Source organism: Papio anubis, chromosome 3 (genome assembly GCF_008728515.1).
Source record: "Papio anubis isolate 15944 chromosome 3, Panubis1.0, whole genome shotgun sequence".
Lineage (NCBI taxonomy): Eukaryota > Metazoa > Chordata > Mammalia > Primates > Cercopithecidae > Papio > Papio anubis.
Window position 1 is genome coordinate 90,669,590 of NC_044978.1, and position 20,198 is coordinate 90,689,787.

At 37.3% G+C, this 20,198-nt stretch overlaps 1 protein-coding gene across 10 annotated transcripts in view; it reads right to left on the reverse strand.

Moving 5' to 3' along the window:
• Nucleotides 1-20,198, reverse strand: part of RAP1GDS1 (Rap1 GTPase-GDP dissociation stimulator 1) — a 172,909-nt gene that overhangs the window by 8,171 nt on the left and 144,540 nt on the right. For 8 of the 10 annotated variants that reach the window (XM_009207218.2, XM_009207216.2, XM_021938648.2 and 5 more), the window contains 6 exons: nucleotides 17,706-17,849; nucleotides 17,101-17,232; nucleotides 15,823-15,957; nucleotides 14,465-14,590; nucleotides 13,237-13,376; nucleotides 822-948 (listed from right to left, as the gene is read on the reverse strand). In XM_009207218.2, the coding sequence (XP_009205482.1) occupies nucleotides 822-948; nucleotides 13,237-13,376; nucleotides 14,465-14,590; nucleotides 15,823-15,957; nucleotides 17,101-17,232; nucleotides 17,706-17,849 (804 nt within the window). The remainder of the gene's footprint in view (nucleotides 1-821; nucleotides 949-13,236; nucleotides 13,377-14,464; nucleotides 14,591-15,822; nucleotides 15,958-17,100; nucleotides 17,233-17,705; nucleotides 17,850-20,198) is intronic. The other 2 variants (XM_009207217.2, XM_021938649.2) reach the window with 1 other exon arrangement.

Consider the following 20,198-nt stretch of genomic DNA (forward strand, 5'->3'; position numbering starts at 1 on the left):
CGGGCATGGTGGATCACGCCTGTAATCCCAGTACTCTGGGAGGCTGAAGTGGGTGAATTACCTTAGGTCAGGAGTTTAAGACCAGCCTGGCCAACATGGTGAAACCCCGTCTCTACGAAACATACAAAAATTAGCCAGACGCAGTGGTGCATGCCTGTAATCCCAGCTACTCGGGAGGCTGAGGCAAGCTGAGATTGCGTCACTGCACTCCAGCCTGGGTGACAAAGCAAGACTGTCTCAAAAAAACAAACAAACAAACAAAAAATGCTATGTTAAACTGAAACTAATGAAATTATTTAGCCTCTGCTTTGGGGGAGTTCTGAATGCAAAACACACAGAAGAGTAACACAGAAGACATTAGAGTAAGGCAATGCTACCAAGCAACAGAAGTCACGGTGATGAAGAAGGAGAACAGCAAGAAAGAATCGGTAGTAGAGAGAATGAGCAGAGATAGAAGAGAAAGCCAGGGTCACGGGGAGAGTAGCAGACTCTTCATATGCTGTCATATTCTAAATATTGTTTGGTTTCTCTGTGAAGCCTGCTGAAAATGTTTTCTCTATTCTCTAAGCGGCTGTAACTTGAGACATTATTTAAAAGTTAAACTTACCTTAACGCATTGCCCTAAAAATGTTACCAAAAACACAGCCAAAGGGGACAGCTGTAACAACCTATACGGAATGATTTCCATAGATTCAGAGAACGGTACAGACACTAGTAAAATGCTTCCAGTCAAGGTTCTGTCTGACTTCAACTCCACTTCTATGCTTCCTTTCATCCAAGATAAAAATAGAAGAAAATAAGTTTGTCACTGGGGTACTTACCCAATTCTAAAGCTGCTATTAATGCCAAAGCAACAAGGGCTTCATTCTGCATTATTACATGTTCACTAGTTGCCATAGTAACTAAATGCTTGATGCCACCACTCTGCACAATGGTTTTAATTACATCCTACAATAAATAAATATCAGAGAATTATAAACGTTAATTTTAAACATTAGGAACATGCATTAAAATCAGTCAACTCATTGTTGAGTGGTTTTGTGACAGTGTCCTGTATGAATCATTTGATTTAATCATAGTTTTTTCTCCACAGAAGGAAAAAGCTTTTAGCTTTAAATACATTCATCAAAAGATGACAACTTAAATTGCCTAAGTAGAAAAGACCACTGCCGTTCATATTAAAAAAACAGAAGGCTTAGAAGCTACCAAAGCCAAAGAAGTAAAAGTGCCATTGCCTCAAATGTTGACCTACCTTGGGATCGACAAATAAGAATAAAACTTGGAATTTAAAAAAGTTCTCGGCTGGGCATGGTGGCTCAGGACGTAATCCCAGTGCTTTGGAAGGCCAAAACAGGAGGATCACTTGAGACCAGCCTGGCAACACAGTGAGACCCCATCTCTACAAAAAATAAAAAAATTAGCTAGGCATGGTGGTACACATTTGCAGTCCCAGCTACTCAGGGAGCTGAGGTGGGAGACTGCTTGAGCCAGGGAGCTCAAGGCTGCAGTGAACTATGATCACGCCACTGCACTCCAGCCTGGGTGAGAGTAAGACCCTGCCTCTTAAAAAAAAAAAAAAAAAAAAAAAGTTACTTTTAAATTTTCATGATAGTGCCAGGTAGTTGTTCTGCAGATGTTCCAGGGTAAAGTACTTTTTACCCCTTGATTTAATCTTACAAATATGAAAACTGAATTACATGCAAAAGGACTGAGCAGAACTTAAAATTCTCCATCTGCCTTCATTTCTCATGGTGCTTAGAGCTCTGTCTTCTCTCCATGGCAGAGGAGACATCAAGCTCTGGATTCAATAAATCCCACTGACTGAGCACATTATTGAACCTCTCTTATCTCAGTAGTATCTCCATGTCACTGGAATGATGTAAGTATATATCTCATAGGTTTTTGTTATTACAAAGTTATTACACAAAAGACATATAAGACCATCTGGCAAAAGTTAGATGGAAAAAAACAATGTCCACCTTTATTTCTAGTACCCATTTTGGTCTTCATTCCACTGAGGGTTCCATTGTCTTAGAACTCTTGAACTAAATCTGATGTAGTGGGAGGTCTCAATAATAGAAATATTTTAAAAATAATTTTCTCTATTTTCACATTTTTAATAATTTGAAGGTCTGGATATTTTAAAAAAGCAGCCTCTGAGTCAGCTTCAAAATTAATTGTATTTTTCAAATTTTTCAAATTTGCTAAAATATTTTTAGCAAATATTTTTCAAATTTGCTAAAATATTTTTAGCAAATATTTTTCAAATTTGCTAAAATATTTTTAAAGGGTTTCCTTTATGCTTCCATTTCATAAAAATTTTTTGAGGAAACTATTTTTAGATAGTATCTTTGCTTTGAGCTCAAACTTGTTTAGTGATCAAACATGCTAAATCAATAGAGTCCAAGAACTAAGTTTTTATGGTAGCTGTGTTCTGGCATCTAATACACTTTTTCCCATCAATCTGTTTTAGAAAGCTTTTTCTAACCTCCCCAATTTACTGTTTACTCAGCAACAGTTTATGTGAAACAGATACAGAATTCTTAGTAAAAAATTTTATAAAAATCACAACAGAGCTTGAAAAAAGAATACCACAAGAGATGAACAGATACATATGCAATCATTTAGGGAAGATGCTTGAACTGTCATTTTGTCCTCTACGTTTCTAATCACACTTAAAGGACCAGTGTAGCAGAAGGAAGAGCAGGGAATGAACTAAGGAAATGTGTACATCAGAAATGAACAGTGCCCTCTCTTTGGCCAGGCATAGCTTCTTTTCATCTCACTTTTCCAGAACAGACACCTGAGTATCTCCTTTTTAAAATTCCTGCCCTCCGGAGAACATCACACACTGGGCCTGTCATGGGGTGGGGGGAGGGGAGAGGAATAGCATTAGGAGAAATACCTAATGTAAATGACGAGTTAATGGGTGCAGCAAACCAACATGGCACATGTATACATATGTAACAAACCTGCATGTTGTACACATGTATCCTAGAACTTAAAAAAATTTCCTGTCCTCTCATCAACTACTTCAACAAATGTTTATTGAATAGTTACTCTATGGAATCACTTTGCCTTACAGAATATGGGATAAAAAACAGAAAAAACATTGTATTTGTCATATGTGACAGAATAATACTGATGGCAACCCTTTATAGAGCAAAAACTTCAAACTGGACACTGTACTGAGTAGCTTATAGATATCAGTACATTTTAATCCTGCAGAAAATCCCATTAGCTAGATATCATCTCCTGTTCATATAGATGAAGGAACTGAAGCTCAGATTAAGTCATCTGCCCAAGTTCAGAACATAAGTGGTAAAGCCAACGCTCAAGCCCAGGTAGGATGGCTGATTACTGGGTCTTTGTTCTTAAAAATTCTGGAGATGCTTTGTGCAGTTTGAAACAGTATTTTATTTCATAGTTCTATTCTTATAGAAAGCTAAATTTTAGAATAATATAAAACTAAGGCAAATTATTCATGCTAACAGTTTCATCTATTTAGCATTTGGTCAATTTGCCCTTGATTAGTGAAATCAACCCAGCTTAAGACTGTTGAAAACTGTGTCATATTGATCACAACGGAATATTTTCAGATAGGCTTTGATTTGAGGTAATTTATAAGATTGCAGGTTGGCATAGCCACTAAGTTGGTGAGCCACTTAACAAAAATTTTCTTTTTCAAGATTGTATCATCAAAGCCTTTTCAATATGGGATTTAAATAAATGTTTGTTGGATGAATGAGCAAATGACTAAATACATTGGTTTAAACAAGTTTTTAGCCTGGTAACTGATAAAGAATTCTCTACTCTTAAAGGGTAAAGAAAAGTGCTGGCTTTGATAGCAGGGAGTTTTTATATTCCTGGTATAAAGGCAACCTATATTCCTCTTTACATTTTTGATGTCTATAACTGGAAGATTCAGGTAGTTGGTCAGCAGTCCTAGACTAGGGCATTCTTTCAAAGAAAGGTGTGACTTTAAGAGCATCAGCACAGGAATACACTGCAAAGGGCTGAGATGACTAAGCGGCATGAAACCTTGTGAGTCAGTGCAAACTTCTGAAGGGTTGAACTCTAAGACGGAATTCAGCGTGGGGCACGATCTTCAAAGTTTAAGAACAACACAAGGAGAGAGCTGTGATTCACATAGCTGGCTAAGGATCTATAGGAATGTAATACATTTGAACCTGGTGTTTAATAATTTTAAAAACTTATTCCAGAACAGTATTTTCCAAAGTATGTCCAGTGTAATAATAGATGTCACCTGCAAAAAGGATCCATGGTCAAACAGTTTGGGAATCAGTGGATTCAAATAAAATTAAAAAGGTTTCTTCAGTATTAATGTGTGCTGTGAATCTCAAAGGCAAAGAAAAAATAATTTACTATTTCCATAACTAATCTACCTATGCAACTCTTTCTTTGTGGAAGATTTCTTGGGATTATAATTTGATGAAACAAACTTGAACTGCTGCTCAAAAGTAGTCATGTCTACTTTAATGTTGGTTAAGTTTGAAAATAACAGCTCTGACCTGGAACTCACGCAATTAATATACTTTATAGTTCTGATTATTAAAGTGTGAGAATCAAGGCTCCTCTGCTGCTTAGCAGCAGTATACTCTCAATTGTAGGAAAGATATATAAAGGTATTGAATTGTAATCCTAAAGTTGTAATATGTAACTATAAAGTTACAATCCTATATAATTTCAAGTTGTTTTCTGCTACACACCCCCCCACCCACCTTTTCCTAAAAGGGTACCATGCCATAGCTCTCATCATTCAAAGAACCTGCATGGTGATGGGCATTTGAACTCTGCTTTTGGGGATGGGCGAGAAGTAGGAGGTTAGATAAGGGAAAGGCGGATCTATGATAAAATTCACAGAAGAGCCTCAAAATCTTCAAATTTATTAAATATTATAGCATTTAAATAGTTCTGGCTCCTAAATTCAGATGTTTGTAAGAAGCTGGGATGCATCTTCCTCTGGACATATTTTTGTGTCCATGAATGGTTTGGTTACATAATTCTGTTAGTTGATACTGAAGATACTAGATTAATTAAGGTTTCCATTAGCCTTACTACTACATGTAACAGGAATTTATCTGAGCGTTCCAAATTCAGGTGCCAGGATCATGTCTGTAAATCAGTTAATACAATTATGGTTTGCCAAAACTCTAAACCAAGCGTGTCTTACCTGCGGCCCAGGATGGTTTTGAATGTGGCCCAATACAAATTCGTAGTTTTCTTAAAACATTATGAAATTTTTCTGTGAGTTTTTAAAAAAATTAATTTCCACAGGCTATTGGGGAACAGGTGGTGTTTGGTTACATAAGTAAGTTCTTTAGTGGCGATTTGTGAGATTTTGGTGGACCCATCACCCAAGCAGTATACACTGCACCATATTTGTAGTCTTTTATCCCTCACCCCCTTCCTATCCTTTCCCCTGAGTCCCCAAAGTCCATTGTGTCATTCTTATGTCTTTGCATCCTCATAGCTTAGCTCCCACTTATAAGTGAGAACATATGATGTTTGGTTTTCCACTCCTGAGTTACATAATTGTCTCCAATCTCATCCAGGTTGCTGTGAATGCCATTAATTCATTCCTTTTTATGGCTGAGTAGCATTCCGTCATATATATATACACACACACCATAGTTTCTTTTTTTTCTTTCTTTCTTTTTTTTTTTTTTTTTTTTGAGACGAGTCTCGCACTGTCACCCAGGCTGGAGTGCAGTGGAGCGGTCTCGGCTCACTGCAAGCTCTGCCTCTCGGGTTCACGCCATTCTCCTGCCTCAGCCTCCCGAGTAGCTGGGACTACAGGTGCCTGCCACCATGCCTGGCTAATTTTTTGTATTTTTAGTAGAGATGAGGTTTCACCATGTTAGCCAGGATAGTCTTGATCTCCTGACTTCGTGATCTGCCTGCCTCGGCCTCCCAAAGTGTTGGGATTACAGGCGTGAGCCACCATACCAGGCCCCATAGTTTCTTTATCCACTCGTTGATTGATGGGCATTGGGTTGGTCCCACATTTTTGCAATTGTGAATTGTGCTGCTATAAACATGTGCGCAAGTATCTTTTTCGTATGATGACTTCTTTTCCACTGGGTAGATACCCAATAGTGGGATTGCTGGATTAAATGGTAAATCTACTTTTAGTTCTTCAAGGAATCTCCACACTGTTTTCCATAGTGGTTGTATTAGTTTACATTCCCACCAGCAGTGTAGAAGTGTTCCCTATTCACTGCATCCATGCCAACATCTATTATTTTTTGATTTGATTATGGACATTCTTGCAGGGGTAAGGTGGTATGGCATTGTGGTTTTGATTTGCATTTCCCTGATCATTAGTGATGCTGAGCATTTTGTCATACGTTGGCCATTTGTATATCTTCATTTGAGAATTGTCTATTCATGTGCTTAGCCTACTTTCTGATGGGATTGTTAGTTTTTTTCTTGCTAATTTGTTTGAGTTTACTGTAGCTTCTGGATATTAGTCCTTTGTCAGATGTATAGATTGTGAAGATTTTCTTCTACTCTGTGGGTTGTCTGTTTACTCTGCTGACTGTTCCTTTTGCCATGTAAAAGCTCTTTAGCTTAAGTTCCAGCTATTTACCTTTGTTTTCATTGCATCTGCTTTGGGTTCTTGGTCATGAAATCCTTGCCTAAGCAAATGTCTAGAAGGATTTTTTTCCAATATTATCTTCTACAATTTTTAGTTTCAGGTCTTAGATTTAAGTCCTTGATCCATCTCGAGTTGATTTTTTTTGTGTAAGTGAGAAATGAGGCAACAGTTTTATTCTTCTATGCCAATAATCGCAGCACCATTTGTTCAATACGGTGTCCTTTCGCCACTTTGTTTTTGTTTGCTTTGTCAAAGATCAGTTGGCTGTAAGTATTTGGGTTTATTACTTGGTTCTCTATTCTGTTCAACTGGCCTATGTGCCTATTTTTATACCACTACCATGCTGTTTTGGTGACTGTGGCCTTATAGTATAGTTTGAAATCAGGTAATGTGATGCCTCCAGATTCGTTCTTTTTGTTTAGTCTTGCCTTGGCTATGCAGGCTCTTTTTTGGTTCCATATGAATTTTACAATTGTTTTTTCTAGTTCTGTGAAGAATGATGGTAGTATTTTAACAGGAACTGAATTTGCAGATTGCTTTTGGCTGTATGGTCATTTTTACAGTATTGATTCTACCCATCGGTGAGCACTGGATGTGTTTTCGTTAGTTGGTGTGATCTATGATTTTCTTTAGCAGTGTTTTGTAGTTTTCCTTGTAAAACTACATCTCCGTGGTTAGGAATATTCCTAAGTATTTTTATTTTATTTTATTTTATTTTTTGCAGCTATTGTAAAAGAGTTCAGTTCTTGATTTGGTTCTCAGCTTAGTTGCTCTTGGTATATAGGAGAGCTAATTTGTGTACATTAGTTTTGTATCTGGAAACTTTGCTGAATTCTTTTATCAGTTCTAGGAGCTTTATGGAGGACTCTTAAGGGTTTTCTAGGTATACAATCATATCATTAGCAAATAGCAACAGTTTAACTTCCTCTTTACTGATTTGGATGACCTTTCTTTCTTTCTCTTGTCTGATTGCTCTGGCTAGGACTTCCAGTACTGTTGAATAGAAGTGGTGAGAGTGGGCATCCTTATCTTGTTTCAGTTCTCAGAGGGAATGCTTTCAACTTTTTCCCATTCAGTATTATGTTGGCTGTGAGTTTGTCATAGATGGCTTTTATTATATTGAGGTATGTCCCTGGTATGCTAATTTTGCTAAGATTTTTAATTATAAAGAGATGCTGGACTTTGTGGAATGCTTTTTCTGCGTCTATTGAGATGATCGTGTGATTTTTGTTTTTAATTCTGTTTATGTGGTATATCACATTTATTGACTTGGGTATGTTAAACCATCCTGGCATCCCTGGTATGAAACCCATTTGATCATGGTGAGTTATCTTTTTTATATGTTGTTGGATTTGGTTAGCTAGTAATTTTGTTAAGGATTTTTGTATCTAAGTTCAGCAGGGATATTGGTCTGTAGTTTTCTTTTTTTGTTATGTCCTTTCCTGGTTTTGGTATTAGGGTGATACTAATCACAGAATGATTTGGGGAGGATTCCTTCTTCTTGTTTTGGAATAGTGTCAATAGGATTGGTACCAATTATTCTTTGAATGTCTGGTAGAATTCAGCTGTGAATCTGTCTGGTCCTGGACATTTTTGTTGGTAATTTTAAAATTACCATTTCAATCTTGTTGCTTGTTATTGGTCTGTTCAGGGTATCTAATTCTTCCTGATTTAAGCTAGCAAGGTTGTATTTCTCCAGGAATTTATCCATCTCCTCTGGGTTTTCTAGTTTTTGCATGTAAAGGTGTTCATAGTAGCTGTGAATGACCTTTTGTATTTCTGTGGTGTCAGTTGTAATATCTCCCATTTCTTTTCTAATTGAGTTTATTTGAATTTTCTTTCTTCTTTTCTTGGTTATGGTCTATCAATCTTATTCATCTTCTCAAAGAATCAGCTTTTTGTTTCATGTATCTTTTGTATTGTCTTTTTTGTTTCAATTTCATTTAGTTCTGCTCTGATCTTGGTTATTTCCTTTCTTCTGCTGGGTTTGGGTTTGGTTTGTTCTTGTTTCTCTAGTTTCTTGAGGTGTGACCTTAGATTGTATCTTACTGACCTTTCAGACTTCTTCATGTAGGCATTTCAGGCTATAAACTTTCCTGTTAGCAACACCTTTGCTGTATCCCCAAGGTATTGATAGGTTGTATCATTTACTGTTGTTCAGTTCGAAGAATTTTTAAATTCCCATCTTGATTTCATTGTTGACCCAATGATCATTCAGGAGCAGGTTATTTAATTTCCATGTATGTGCATGGTTTTGAAGGCTCCTTTTGGAGTTGATTTCCAGTTTTATTCCACTGTGGTTTGAGAGAGTACTTGCCATAATTTCAATTTTCTTAAATTTATTGTGGCTTGTTTTGTGGAGTATTACATGGTGTATCTTGGAGAAAAGTTCCATTTGCTAATGAATAGAATGTATATTTTGCAGTTTTGGGTAGAATGTTCTGTAAATACCTGTTAAGTCCATTTGTTCTAGGGTATAGTTTAAATTCATTGTTTCTTTGTTGACTTTTTCTCTTGATAACTTGTTTAATGCTGTCAGTGGAGTATTGAGGTCCCCCACTGTTGTGTTGCTGTCTGTCTCATTTCTTAGGTCTATTGGCAATTGTTTTATAAATTTGGGAGCTCCAGTGTTTGGTGCATATATTTAGGATTGTGGTATTTTCCTGTTGGACAAGGCCTTTTATCATTATATAATGTCCCTCGTCTTTTGGAACTGCTGTTGCTTTAAAGTTTGTTTTGCCTGATACAAGAATAGCTATTCCTGTTTACTTTTGGTGTCCATTTACATGGAATGTCTTTTTCCACCCCTCTACCTTAAGTGAGTCCTTACGTGTTGGGTAAGTCTCTTAAAGGCAGCAGATAGTTGGTTAGTAAATTCTTATCTATTCTGCAATTCTGTATCTTTTAGTGGAGCATTTAGGCCATTTACATTCAATGTTAGTATTGAGATGTGAGGTCCTATTCCATTCATCATGCTATCTGTTGCCTGTATACCCTCCCAATTTTTTAAATTGTATTTTTGTTTTGTAGGTCCTGTGAGATTTATGCTTTAAAGAGGTTCTGTTTTGATGTGTTTCCAGGATTTAAGATTTAGGGCTCCTTTTAGCAGTTCTTGTCGTGCTGGCTTGGTAGTGGTGAATTCTCTCAGCATTTGTTTGTCTGAAAAACACTGTATCTTTCCTTCATTTATGAAGCTTAGTTTCACTGGATACAAAATTCTTGGCTGATAATTGTTTTGTCTAAGGAGACTGAAGATAGGGACCCAATAATTTCTAGCATGTAGCGGTTCTGCTGAGCAATCTGCTGTTAAGTTGATAGGTTTTCCTTTATAGGTTACCTTGTGCTTTTGCCTCACAGCTCTGAAGATTCTTTCCTTTGTCTTAACTTGAGATAACCTGATGACAATATGCCTAGGCAATGATCTTTTTTTGCAATGAATTTCCCAGGTGTTCTCTGAGCTTCTTGTACTTGGATGTCTAGGTCTCTAGCAAGACCAGGGAAGTTTTCCTTGATTATTCCCCCAAGTATGTTTTCCAAGTTTTTTTTTTTTGAGACAGAGTCTTGGGAGTCTTGCTCTGTCACCCAGGCTGGAGTGCAGTGGTGCGATTTTGGCTCACTGCAACCTCCGCTTCCCGGGTTCAACCAATTCTCCTGCTTCAGCCTCCCTAGTAGCTGGGATTACAGGTGCGTGCCACCATGCCTGGCTAATTTTTGTATTTTTAGTAGAGATGGGGTTTCACCATGTTGGCCAGGCTGGTCTGGAACTCCTGACCACAATGATCCGCCTACGTTGGCCTCCCAAAGCGCTGGGATTAGAGGCGTGAGCCAACGCACTTTTCTAAACTTTTAGATTTCTCTTCTTCTTCAAATGCCAACGGTGTTTAAGATTTTTTTTTGCGTTGTGTGTGTGTGTGTGTGTGTGTGTGTGTGTTTTTAAGCTCATCAGCTATTGTTAGTGTTAATGCATTTTATGTGTGGCCCAAGACAATTCTTTTTCCAATATGGCCCAGGGAAATCCAAATGATTATACACCCCTGCAAACCAATGGTGGAGATTCTCTTGGAGTAGAGCAAAAAGATTAAGGGTAATGACTCCAAAGAGCATGGGTGAGTGGGCAAGTTTAGGGAGTGTTAGCTGCACCTCTTCCTATCGTGTTTTATTTTGTTGAATGGCATAATCCAATCTGGTGGTTAACCCCAAACTTGGAATTAGCTCTAAAACTACCTCCTCCTTTAATTCTACTTTGAATCTGTCAATTCTACCACCCATATCTTTCTCAATTCTGTCTCTTCTTTTCCATCCTCACTGCTTCTAGTTGAATAACCCATATGAAATTTGTTTCAAAAATGGCTGAGTATCAGCAATTTCAAGTTGCTTAACTCAAAACCTTAATTCAGTCCTTTATCAACTCTCATATATATTTTTGCAATAACTGTTCTTTCTACCCCCTTTAAACCCTAGAGACATCTTTCTAAAGAAAACTAAATGGCTGGGTGTGGTGGCTCACACCTGTAATCCCAGCACTTTGGAAGGCTGAGGTGGGCGGATGACTTCAGGTCAGGAGTTCAAGACCAGCCTGACCAAAATGGAGAAACCCTGTCTCTACTAAAAATACAAAATTAGCCGAGCATGGTGGTGTATGCCTGTGATCCCAGCTACTCAGGAGGCTGAGGCAGGAGGACTGCTTGAATCCGGGAGGAGGAGGTTGCAGTGAGTGGAGATCGTGCCATTGCACTCCAGCCCGAGCAACAAGAGTGAAACTCTGTCTCAAAAAAACCCCGAAAAAACAAAAACCCAAATAATGGCAACTTGCTGCTTAAAATCCTTTAAGTGCTCCAGAATCCTCTACAGAATCAAGTCCATACACCTTAACTTGGCATATAATTTACTTAATTCCCAGTTTTCAACCTCTCTGGCCACTGTCTCTCTCCACACTCTATGTTCTAGCAATACTGCTTTATTTGCAGTTTCCTTCTAAAATTATGCTGTTTTACATCTCTGTACTTTTTGTACATCCTGTTGTCTTTGCCTGAAAAGGCCCTTTCCTTCATTCTCTTTCCCTTTCCTCCTGAGAGATTCCTAGTTAGCCCCTAAAATAGCACTCCTTCTATGACACCATCCCAGACCACTCAGACAGTGTGTTAGTCTTTCTTTCCTCTGTTACATCCGAATAGCATATGTAGCTTTAATGCTGTACTTAAGCTAGCTGTTTTTATGTCTGTCCCCTCAATAGATAGTTAATTCCTTTATAGAAACACTATTTTGTAGTATTTACACTGCAAGAACTCAAATATTAACTGTTAAATGAACAAATGGGCATGAGAGAACAGTTATGATGGAGAAGGGGTGAAAGGCGTACCAACGAAGCCATTTTGCTATTCTCTCTTGATAACTTCCGCTTTGCCAACATACTACTTGGTCCTGTGTCAGGGAAAATGTATAAGATTTTAGGGTGGTCTGGGTGAGACAGGTAATAGGAAGGTCCTAGTTAACAGCTGCTTTTCCCCAGGGAAAGTTCTCAAGATTTAGCATCTGATGGAGAAGAACACTCCTGAGGCTAACCAGCTGGGATGGCTATTATGGTGAAGTGAATTATTTATATGAAAGAGATTTATACAAGTCAAGAACAGTTTTAGTTTTACGCTTTTTCTCTTGGCATCTTCTTATCTGTTCTAAAAATAAATGAAAACATCTGGTGGGTTTGAGTTCTAAACTTTCTCCTCATATATAATCACTACTGAAGTTGTATAAGAGAAATGACTGAAAGGGTCACCTTAGAAAACAGTATTAAAGGCTGGGCATGATGGCTCATGCCTGTAATCCCAGCACTTTGGGAAGCCGAGGCAGGCGGATCATGAGGTCAGGAGTTCGAGGCCAGCCTGGCCAACATGGTAAAACCCCATCTCTACTAAAAATACAAAAATTAGCTGAGCGTGGTGGCGCCTGCCTGTAATCCCTGCTACTCTGGAGGCTGAGGCAGGAGAATTGCTTGAACCTGGGAGGTAGAGGTTGCAGTGAGCCGAGGTTGTACCACTGCACTCTAGCCTGGGCGACAGAGCAAGACTCAGTCTCAAAAAAAAAGAAAGAAAAGAAAAAAACAGTATTTAAAAAATTTAAAAATCATATAATCTAGATACTAAATCAGCTGCTGAACTGCTGGCCTGGGTACTCACTATTGTGATCTTTGAAACAGCTCATCTGTTCATTTATTGGTTATCTACCATGTGCCAGAAAGCTGCACAGTCACAAGAATGGATTTTTTTCTAACTCTGTGAGCTCTGGACATCATATACTATCTAGATATCATTTAATTTCTAAATTCTAAATATCAGTAGCCTGCATGGTCAATGCCCAGCACAAAGAAATGTTTGACACTAATGCTGGTAATGGTGGTGGTAAAAGTAATAACAACAATAGCACCAGCAACAGCAACCCCCATTTACTGAGTGTTTCCTATATCCCATGTACCAGCTAAGCACATTATACACATGATCTCACTGAATCTTCACAATACTTTCAGGTAAATATTATCCCAGTTGTTAGGACCTACAATGCTGGGTTTCTGAAAAAGACGCTCTGAAGTTTTCTAGTGAACAGTTTCCTCTGGAACTTACTTTTGATTTACTGTGTCGTATAAGGGCAGACAGCAGTCTATTTGACTCCCCCATCACACCAGCATGATCTTTGGCTTCACACCATTCCACCAAACGCTCCACTAACTTAACATTCTTTCCCAGTTGTTCAGCAGCTTCTGCTATAGGAAAGAAGGCAAACCAAGGAATGAATCACTAACAGACAATCAGCTGAAGTAATTCGTAAAGATTTAAGAGTGTGAAGGAGAAATACATCTAAAAAAACACAGCACAACAATTTCATTAAAGCTGGAACTGCAAATACTCCTTATATGACAGGCTATTTGCCTTTTTCTGTAACATTGTGAAATTTTATAGAAAATACAAAAACAAATGATTTCATACTCTTTTGGTTAAGCCTGCTAGTCTGTTAGTGCTCTGGCAGACTATAATGCAGCGTTCTTAGGACTCTATGCAATCAATATAGAAAAGGGTTTAGAATTTAGAAATAAGTAAATAAACATAATTCATTCCTAGGAGTGGTTCTGACTGCTGTTTCTGCAAATAGAAAAATGTTCTCCCTGCCACAAGACAAATTTTTAAGATTTTTGACTGTCACAATAATGAAATTTGATTTCAAAGCCAAGGTGAAAATGGGTATAGAATGCCAAAACACAACGCCCTCCCCCGAAATTGATAATAAAGCAAACTAAAACCAGGATTATAAGAATTAATAAGGAGAGATATGGTATAATTTCTACTTAAAGTCAATAATAGGCTGGGCGTGGTGGCTCACACCTGTAATCCCAGCACTTTGGGAGGCTGAAGTGCGTGGATCGCTTGAGGCCAGGAGTTCAAGAGCGGCCTAGGCAACAAACCCCATCTCTAGTGAAATGCCAAAAACAATTAGCCAGGAGATGTGGAGCATGCCTGTAATCCTAGCCACTCAGGAGGCTGAGGCAGGAAAATTGCTTGAACCCAGGAGGTGGAAGTTGCAGTGAGCTGAGGTCACACCACTGCACTCCGGCCTGGGTGACAGAACAAGACTCTGTCTCAAAAATAAATAAATAATAGTTATAAATAAATAAATAATCAATTATAACAAGCACAAAAATTAACAAATGGAGTTCCAAAACTAATTTTTTAATCTTTTATTTGCTATTTTTTATGATTACATAATCCTGAAAGCGAGAAACAAGTCTTTTTTCAACTAGAAGCACATTAAGACTATCATACCAAAAATGCAAGTTGGGGAAAACATTTCTTTTACCTTGTGCATCTATTAACATTCTTAATGTTCCCAGAAGTTTGAACTGAACAGGGGGCATTTCAGATTTAAGAAATTTCAAAACTGCCTCTGTGACCCCAGCTGATAACATCTTTGCTTTATTTATAACTGTAGAAAAAGAGAGACTATGGTTAAAATGGTATTAGCATTCCTGTTGATAAACATTCAATTCAATACAGGTTTATTGAGTGTCTTTAAGATCCATGTTATATTTTTCCATTTAGAAACAATTCTGTCACTTTTTTGTCAATTTTAAGAATGGAATTCAGTTGTTTATGTGTGTGTCCGTATCCTATTTGTGTATAAGCGGATAACAGACAATATCATAATTTTTATGACAATATCATGGCTTTTTAAACCCAATCCGAAACATTTACTTACACAGTTACCCTCTTACAACAATAAAGCACAATTCCGTTTTTGATCCAACTGCGTTAATATAAATGTTATAGACATTAATAAATGTTACTATCCTATATAAACCAAATGAATTCAAATGGATTAGATCATCATGTAATTGTACTATTTCATCTAACCAAATATTTATTTTTAGAAAGTAGAATAAAAGAATAGTTTTAACTATCTTTTGTTGTATCTTCCATAATAATGTGATTTCATGACTTCCAAAGGCACATTAAGGCTATTTTAAAATATTGCACGTCTGCTCATGGAAAAACACCACCAACAACTGAAAGTCATTCTTGAGGGGACTCTGTTAATTGATGTCATTATTCTACCTCAACTAAAGATACTTAAGGCCTGGTGCAGTAGCTCTCACCTGTAATCCCGGCACTTTGGGAGGTCAAGGTGGGCAGACTGCTTGAGCCCAGGAGTTCAAGACCAGTCTAAGCAACATAGTGAGATCCTGTTTCTACAAAAAATAAAAAATCAGCTGGGCATGGTGGCACATGCCTGCAGTCCCTGTTACTCAGGAGGCTGAGATGGGAGGATAACTTGAGCCCAGAAGGTAGAGGCTGTGGTGAGCCAGGATTGCATCACTGCACTCTAGCCTGGCTGACAGAGTGAGACCCCCATCTCAAAAAAACAAAAACAAAAAACCGCAAAAAAGCTTAACTATACAACATGATGAAAATCTAAGAATTCACACAAGGTAACAGGATATCTGAATGAAGGCAGAGATTATTCTTGTACAGTCTCACAAAACTTATTTAACATATGATCTCCATTTATTAGCATGAAAAAATGTAAACAATGTGAAGACTATTTTTTCTTTTTAATTTTCTTCATCAGAGCAGGATCACAAATCACATACAGTAAATAGCTTCCCCAAATGATGGATTTTATTTTTTACATAGCTGCCTTCTATTCTTAAGTCTTACCTGGAATGGCCAGGTTTCTGAGGGCACTTAGTGCTGCATGCTGTACTGTTACATTTCCATCTTCTACATGTCTGTCCAGTAAATCCATAAGTTTTTCTACAATCCCATTGTCTACCATATGAATACAATTTCCATCTGAAAAAAAAACCACACATCTTTTTCTTCCTCTTTAAAATATCTATAAATATCTTATAATACTGATGTCTGGCTATTATCTACATTAGGGAAAATGGAGGTATACAATAAAATGAATTCCAAATCTTTCTCCCATCAGATTTATAGGTTTTTCTGTTCACTGAGTGAGAAGTATTATAAAAATTCTTAAACTAGATAAAATTTTAAAAATCAGAAAAATTACCAGAAAAATCTTCAGTTTAGAGCCAGATAATATATCAGAAGTAGAAACACATGGTTAGAATGTCCAATATTTTTCATTTATTGTGATGCTTGTGTTCTCCCAATGTTATAGTGATAGTACTCTACCTTTTGCTATCATGGCTGATACCTAAATTATTTTTCAAACATTTACAAAGCAGAGAGAATATTATAATGAACCACTATTTACCCCATATCTAGTTTCAATAATTATCCATATTATGGCACTCTTACCTCCATTATTAGGGAGTCACTCCCAAAAAGGAGAAGTAAAAATAGAGTAAGTCAGCCATTATAATATATACCAACAGTTCGTATTGGAAGATGATTAAACTAAAAAGAAAAATAAACTGTATTTCCTAGACATAGTATATTTCATGAGGAACATAAGAATTAGTTTCTAGACTGTATTTGAGTTTTTTAGTAGTGCCAGATTTCATAACATAGAAGTCGGGTGCCCCCTAAAATATTATTAAACTAAATTAAACATTCTACACAAAGCCAAGGGATTATTCATACTTAAGTTTTATGGGCATAAAAGTATAAGTTGAGGCACAATAATCCTAGAATGAATACTCAATAATTAGATCCAAAATAAAATCACTAGGCAAAAGAAAGCATATGTATACTAGAATGGGATTCAAACTTACTAAGCTCTGAAGTGCCAAGTATTCAAAAGAAGCACTTCATGATCTTTAAACTACTAGAATTTAGTTGAATTGCATAAAATATGTAATTTGTTAGGAATGTTACTATAAGTATTTCAGATTTCTGAAAAGTTAGCAGCATTATACACATATTACAGAACTTCTAAACTGTTCCAGTTTTAGTATATGTGACGGCAAAGCAAAAATAAACAAATACAGAGTATTTGACTAACAAAGGAGGAACTAATATGCTTACCATTTCTGGCAAAATTTGCAATTGCCAATGCTCCAGCAAGCTGTAGCTGGTGGTTATTTGATGGAATCCAAGAAAGTACCCTTTGAAATACACTGCCTTTTCCTCCTTCAAATAACTTCTGCATGGATTCATCTGGAGGTAAATGAAACAAATTGTTAAACAAGAGAAAACTAAGAGTAACAAATTCATATTCTTAGGTGAATATCCAACTGGGAAACTCATACTTCACAAACTGTTACATTCATAATAGGAAAAGTAATGATTCTTTTTATAATAAACTTTTAATAGATACTAGACAATAGAGTTTAGCATTTTTCTAGTCCAAGTCCTAGGGAGCCATCTAGCTTTTCTTTAGTCCCTTGGTGCCAAAGCTATCTCTTCTATGGGACAGCTCTTCAAACGTTGGAAGATGGTGAAGACACTTCTTTTTCGGGTTCGTTATGTCTGGTTCTATCAATGACATGTTTAAGATGTCAAAATCATCACCTCAACAGCAGGTGAGATAGGAATATGAGAAAATGCCTAGGGTAGTATTTACAGAAGAGACAATAAATTAAAAAAAATCTGAAAACAACATTCTTTGGCTGGCATAAATTACAGCTCACCTCCAAGAAGTAATAAAACCATGAGATCTGAACCAGTTTTGAGCTCAGTAATATCATCTTCTTTGTCACTATCCACTTTTTGCTGAACAATCTCTAGTAGACACTCTACCAGGCCTGCTTCAACCAGCTGTAGTTTAATAGCATCTAAAGAACAATGTGAACAAAATAATCAAACTTTGAGATAAAACAGGAGCTCTGGTATAAGAAATCCATTATAAAGAATTATAAGAAACTAAGAAAATGCATGATTTAGATAATACATTTTTGAAACTCAAATCTTCAAAGTAAACTATCTTGACAGTTCAGTTTGAAATTGTCACATTTTTCACAATGTCTTGCAGCATCTAAACAAATTGATACTCAGCTCTGAAGGCAACTAGTGTCACTCCACTATTACTCTAGATACTATGCTCATGTTTAAAGGGCAAGCCATAAAATACTACAAAATAGGGCTGTGCATGGTGGCTCACGCTTGTAATCGTAGTGCCTTGGGAGGCCAAGGTGGGAAGATTGCTTGAGGCCAGGAGTTCAAGGTTAGAGTAAGCTATGACTGTACCACTGCACTCCAGTCTGGACAACAGAGTAAGACCCTGTCTATAAAAATAAATAAATAAATAAATAAATAAAGTCATGTTTTTAAAAAGGGCTTCAGGTTTTCTTTGATTTAAAGCTTTTGGGCGATGGATACATGGTGGTTTACTAAATGCTATTTCTGAGTACGTTTCAAAATGTTCATAATAAAAGTTAAAAGAAAATAACTTTGAACCTTTCTGATGGCTAAACATAGCATAAGGTATTTTAGAGACAGAATTTACATCCCAATTATATTTTTAAAACTGATCTTCACAGGAAACTCCACCCCCACATCAAAACTTTTTATTATACTTCTAATATCTTTAAGTATTCTTTCATTATAACACTTATTTCATTGAAGAGCTTATATTTGCATCCATATCTGTCTCCAACTATCTCCTAAGCAGATATATGTTGCGGGAAGTCAGGGACCCTGAACAGAGGACTGGCTGGAGCCGTGGCAGAAAAACATAAATTGTGAGAGGTTCATGGACATTTATCAGTTCCCAAATAATACTCTTATAATTTCTTATGCCTGTTTTTAATCTCTTAATCCTGTTATCTTCATAAGCTGAGAATGTACATCACCTCAGGACCACTATTGTACAAATCAATTGTAGAACATGTGTGTTTGAACAAGATGAAATCTGATTGTAAAACATGGGTGTTTGAACAATATGAAATCAGTGCACCTTGAAAACGAACAGAATAACAGCGATTTTGGGGATCAAGGGAAGACAACCAAAGGTCTGACTGCCTGCGGGGTCAGGCAGAATAGAGCCATATTTTTCTTCTTGCAGAGCGCCTATAAATGGATGTGCAAGTAGGAGAGATATCGCTGAATTCTTTTTCCAGCAAGGAATATTCATAATTAATACCCTGGGGAAGGAACTGCATTCCTGGGAGGAGGTCTATAAACGGCCGCTCTGGGAGTGTCTGTCTTATGTGGTAGAGATAAGGACTGAAATATGCCCTGGTCTCCTGCAGTACCCTCAGTCTTATTAGGGTGGGGAAAAGATCCCGCCCTGGTAAATCTGAGGTCAGACCAGTTCTTGCTCTCGAACCCTGTTTTCTGTTGTTTAAGATGTTTATCAAGACAATACGTGCACAGCCGAACATAGACCCTCATCAGTAATTCTAATTTTGCCCTTTGCCTTGTGATCTTTACTGCCCTTTAATCTTTGTGACCTACTCCCTGTATACCCCTTCCCCTTTTGAAATCCCTAATAAAAACTTGCTGGTTTTGTGGCTCAGGAGACATCACAGACCTACTGATATGGGATGTGGAGGCCCAGCTGTAAAATTCCTCTGTTTGTACTCTTTCTCTTTATTTCTCAGATGGGCCAACACTTAGGGAAAACAGAAAGAACCTACATTGAAACATTGGGGGCTGGTTCCCCAGATAGATACACCTTACTCATCTTTGTATTTTAACCTAAACTGGCCTATCTAAATGCTTTGAGTGTACTTGATACGCCTTAAGATAAATGCTAATCAACTGACATGAAAAATACATTTGCAACACAAATTTTTTGTTTAAGAGACAGCATCTTGCTCTGTTGCCCAGGCTGCAGTGCAGTGGTGTGATCATAGCTCATTGCATCCTTGAATTCCTGGGCTCAAGCAATACTCCTATCTCAGCCTCCTGAGTAGCTGGGACTAAAAGTGCATGCCACCATGCCTGGCTAATTTTTAAACTTTTTTGTAGAGAAAGGGTCTCGCTATGTTGCCTAGGCTGGGCTTGAACTCCTGGCCTCAAGCAGTCTTCCTGCCTTGGTCTCTCAAAGTGCTAGGATTACAGGCATGAGCCACTACCTGGCTAGAAACTTTTAAATTTAAATTTTATTTTTTTAGTTGGATTTTATTTTAGTCATTGGTTTCCCTAAACTGTATATGCATCCATATATGGCAATGGCAGCT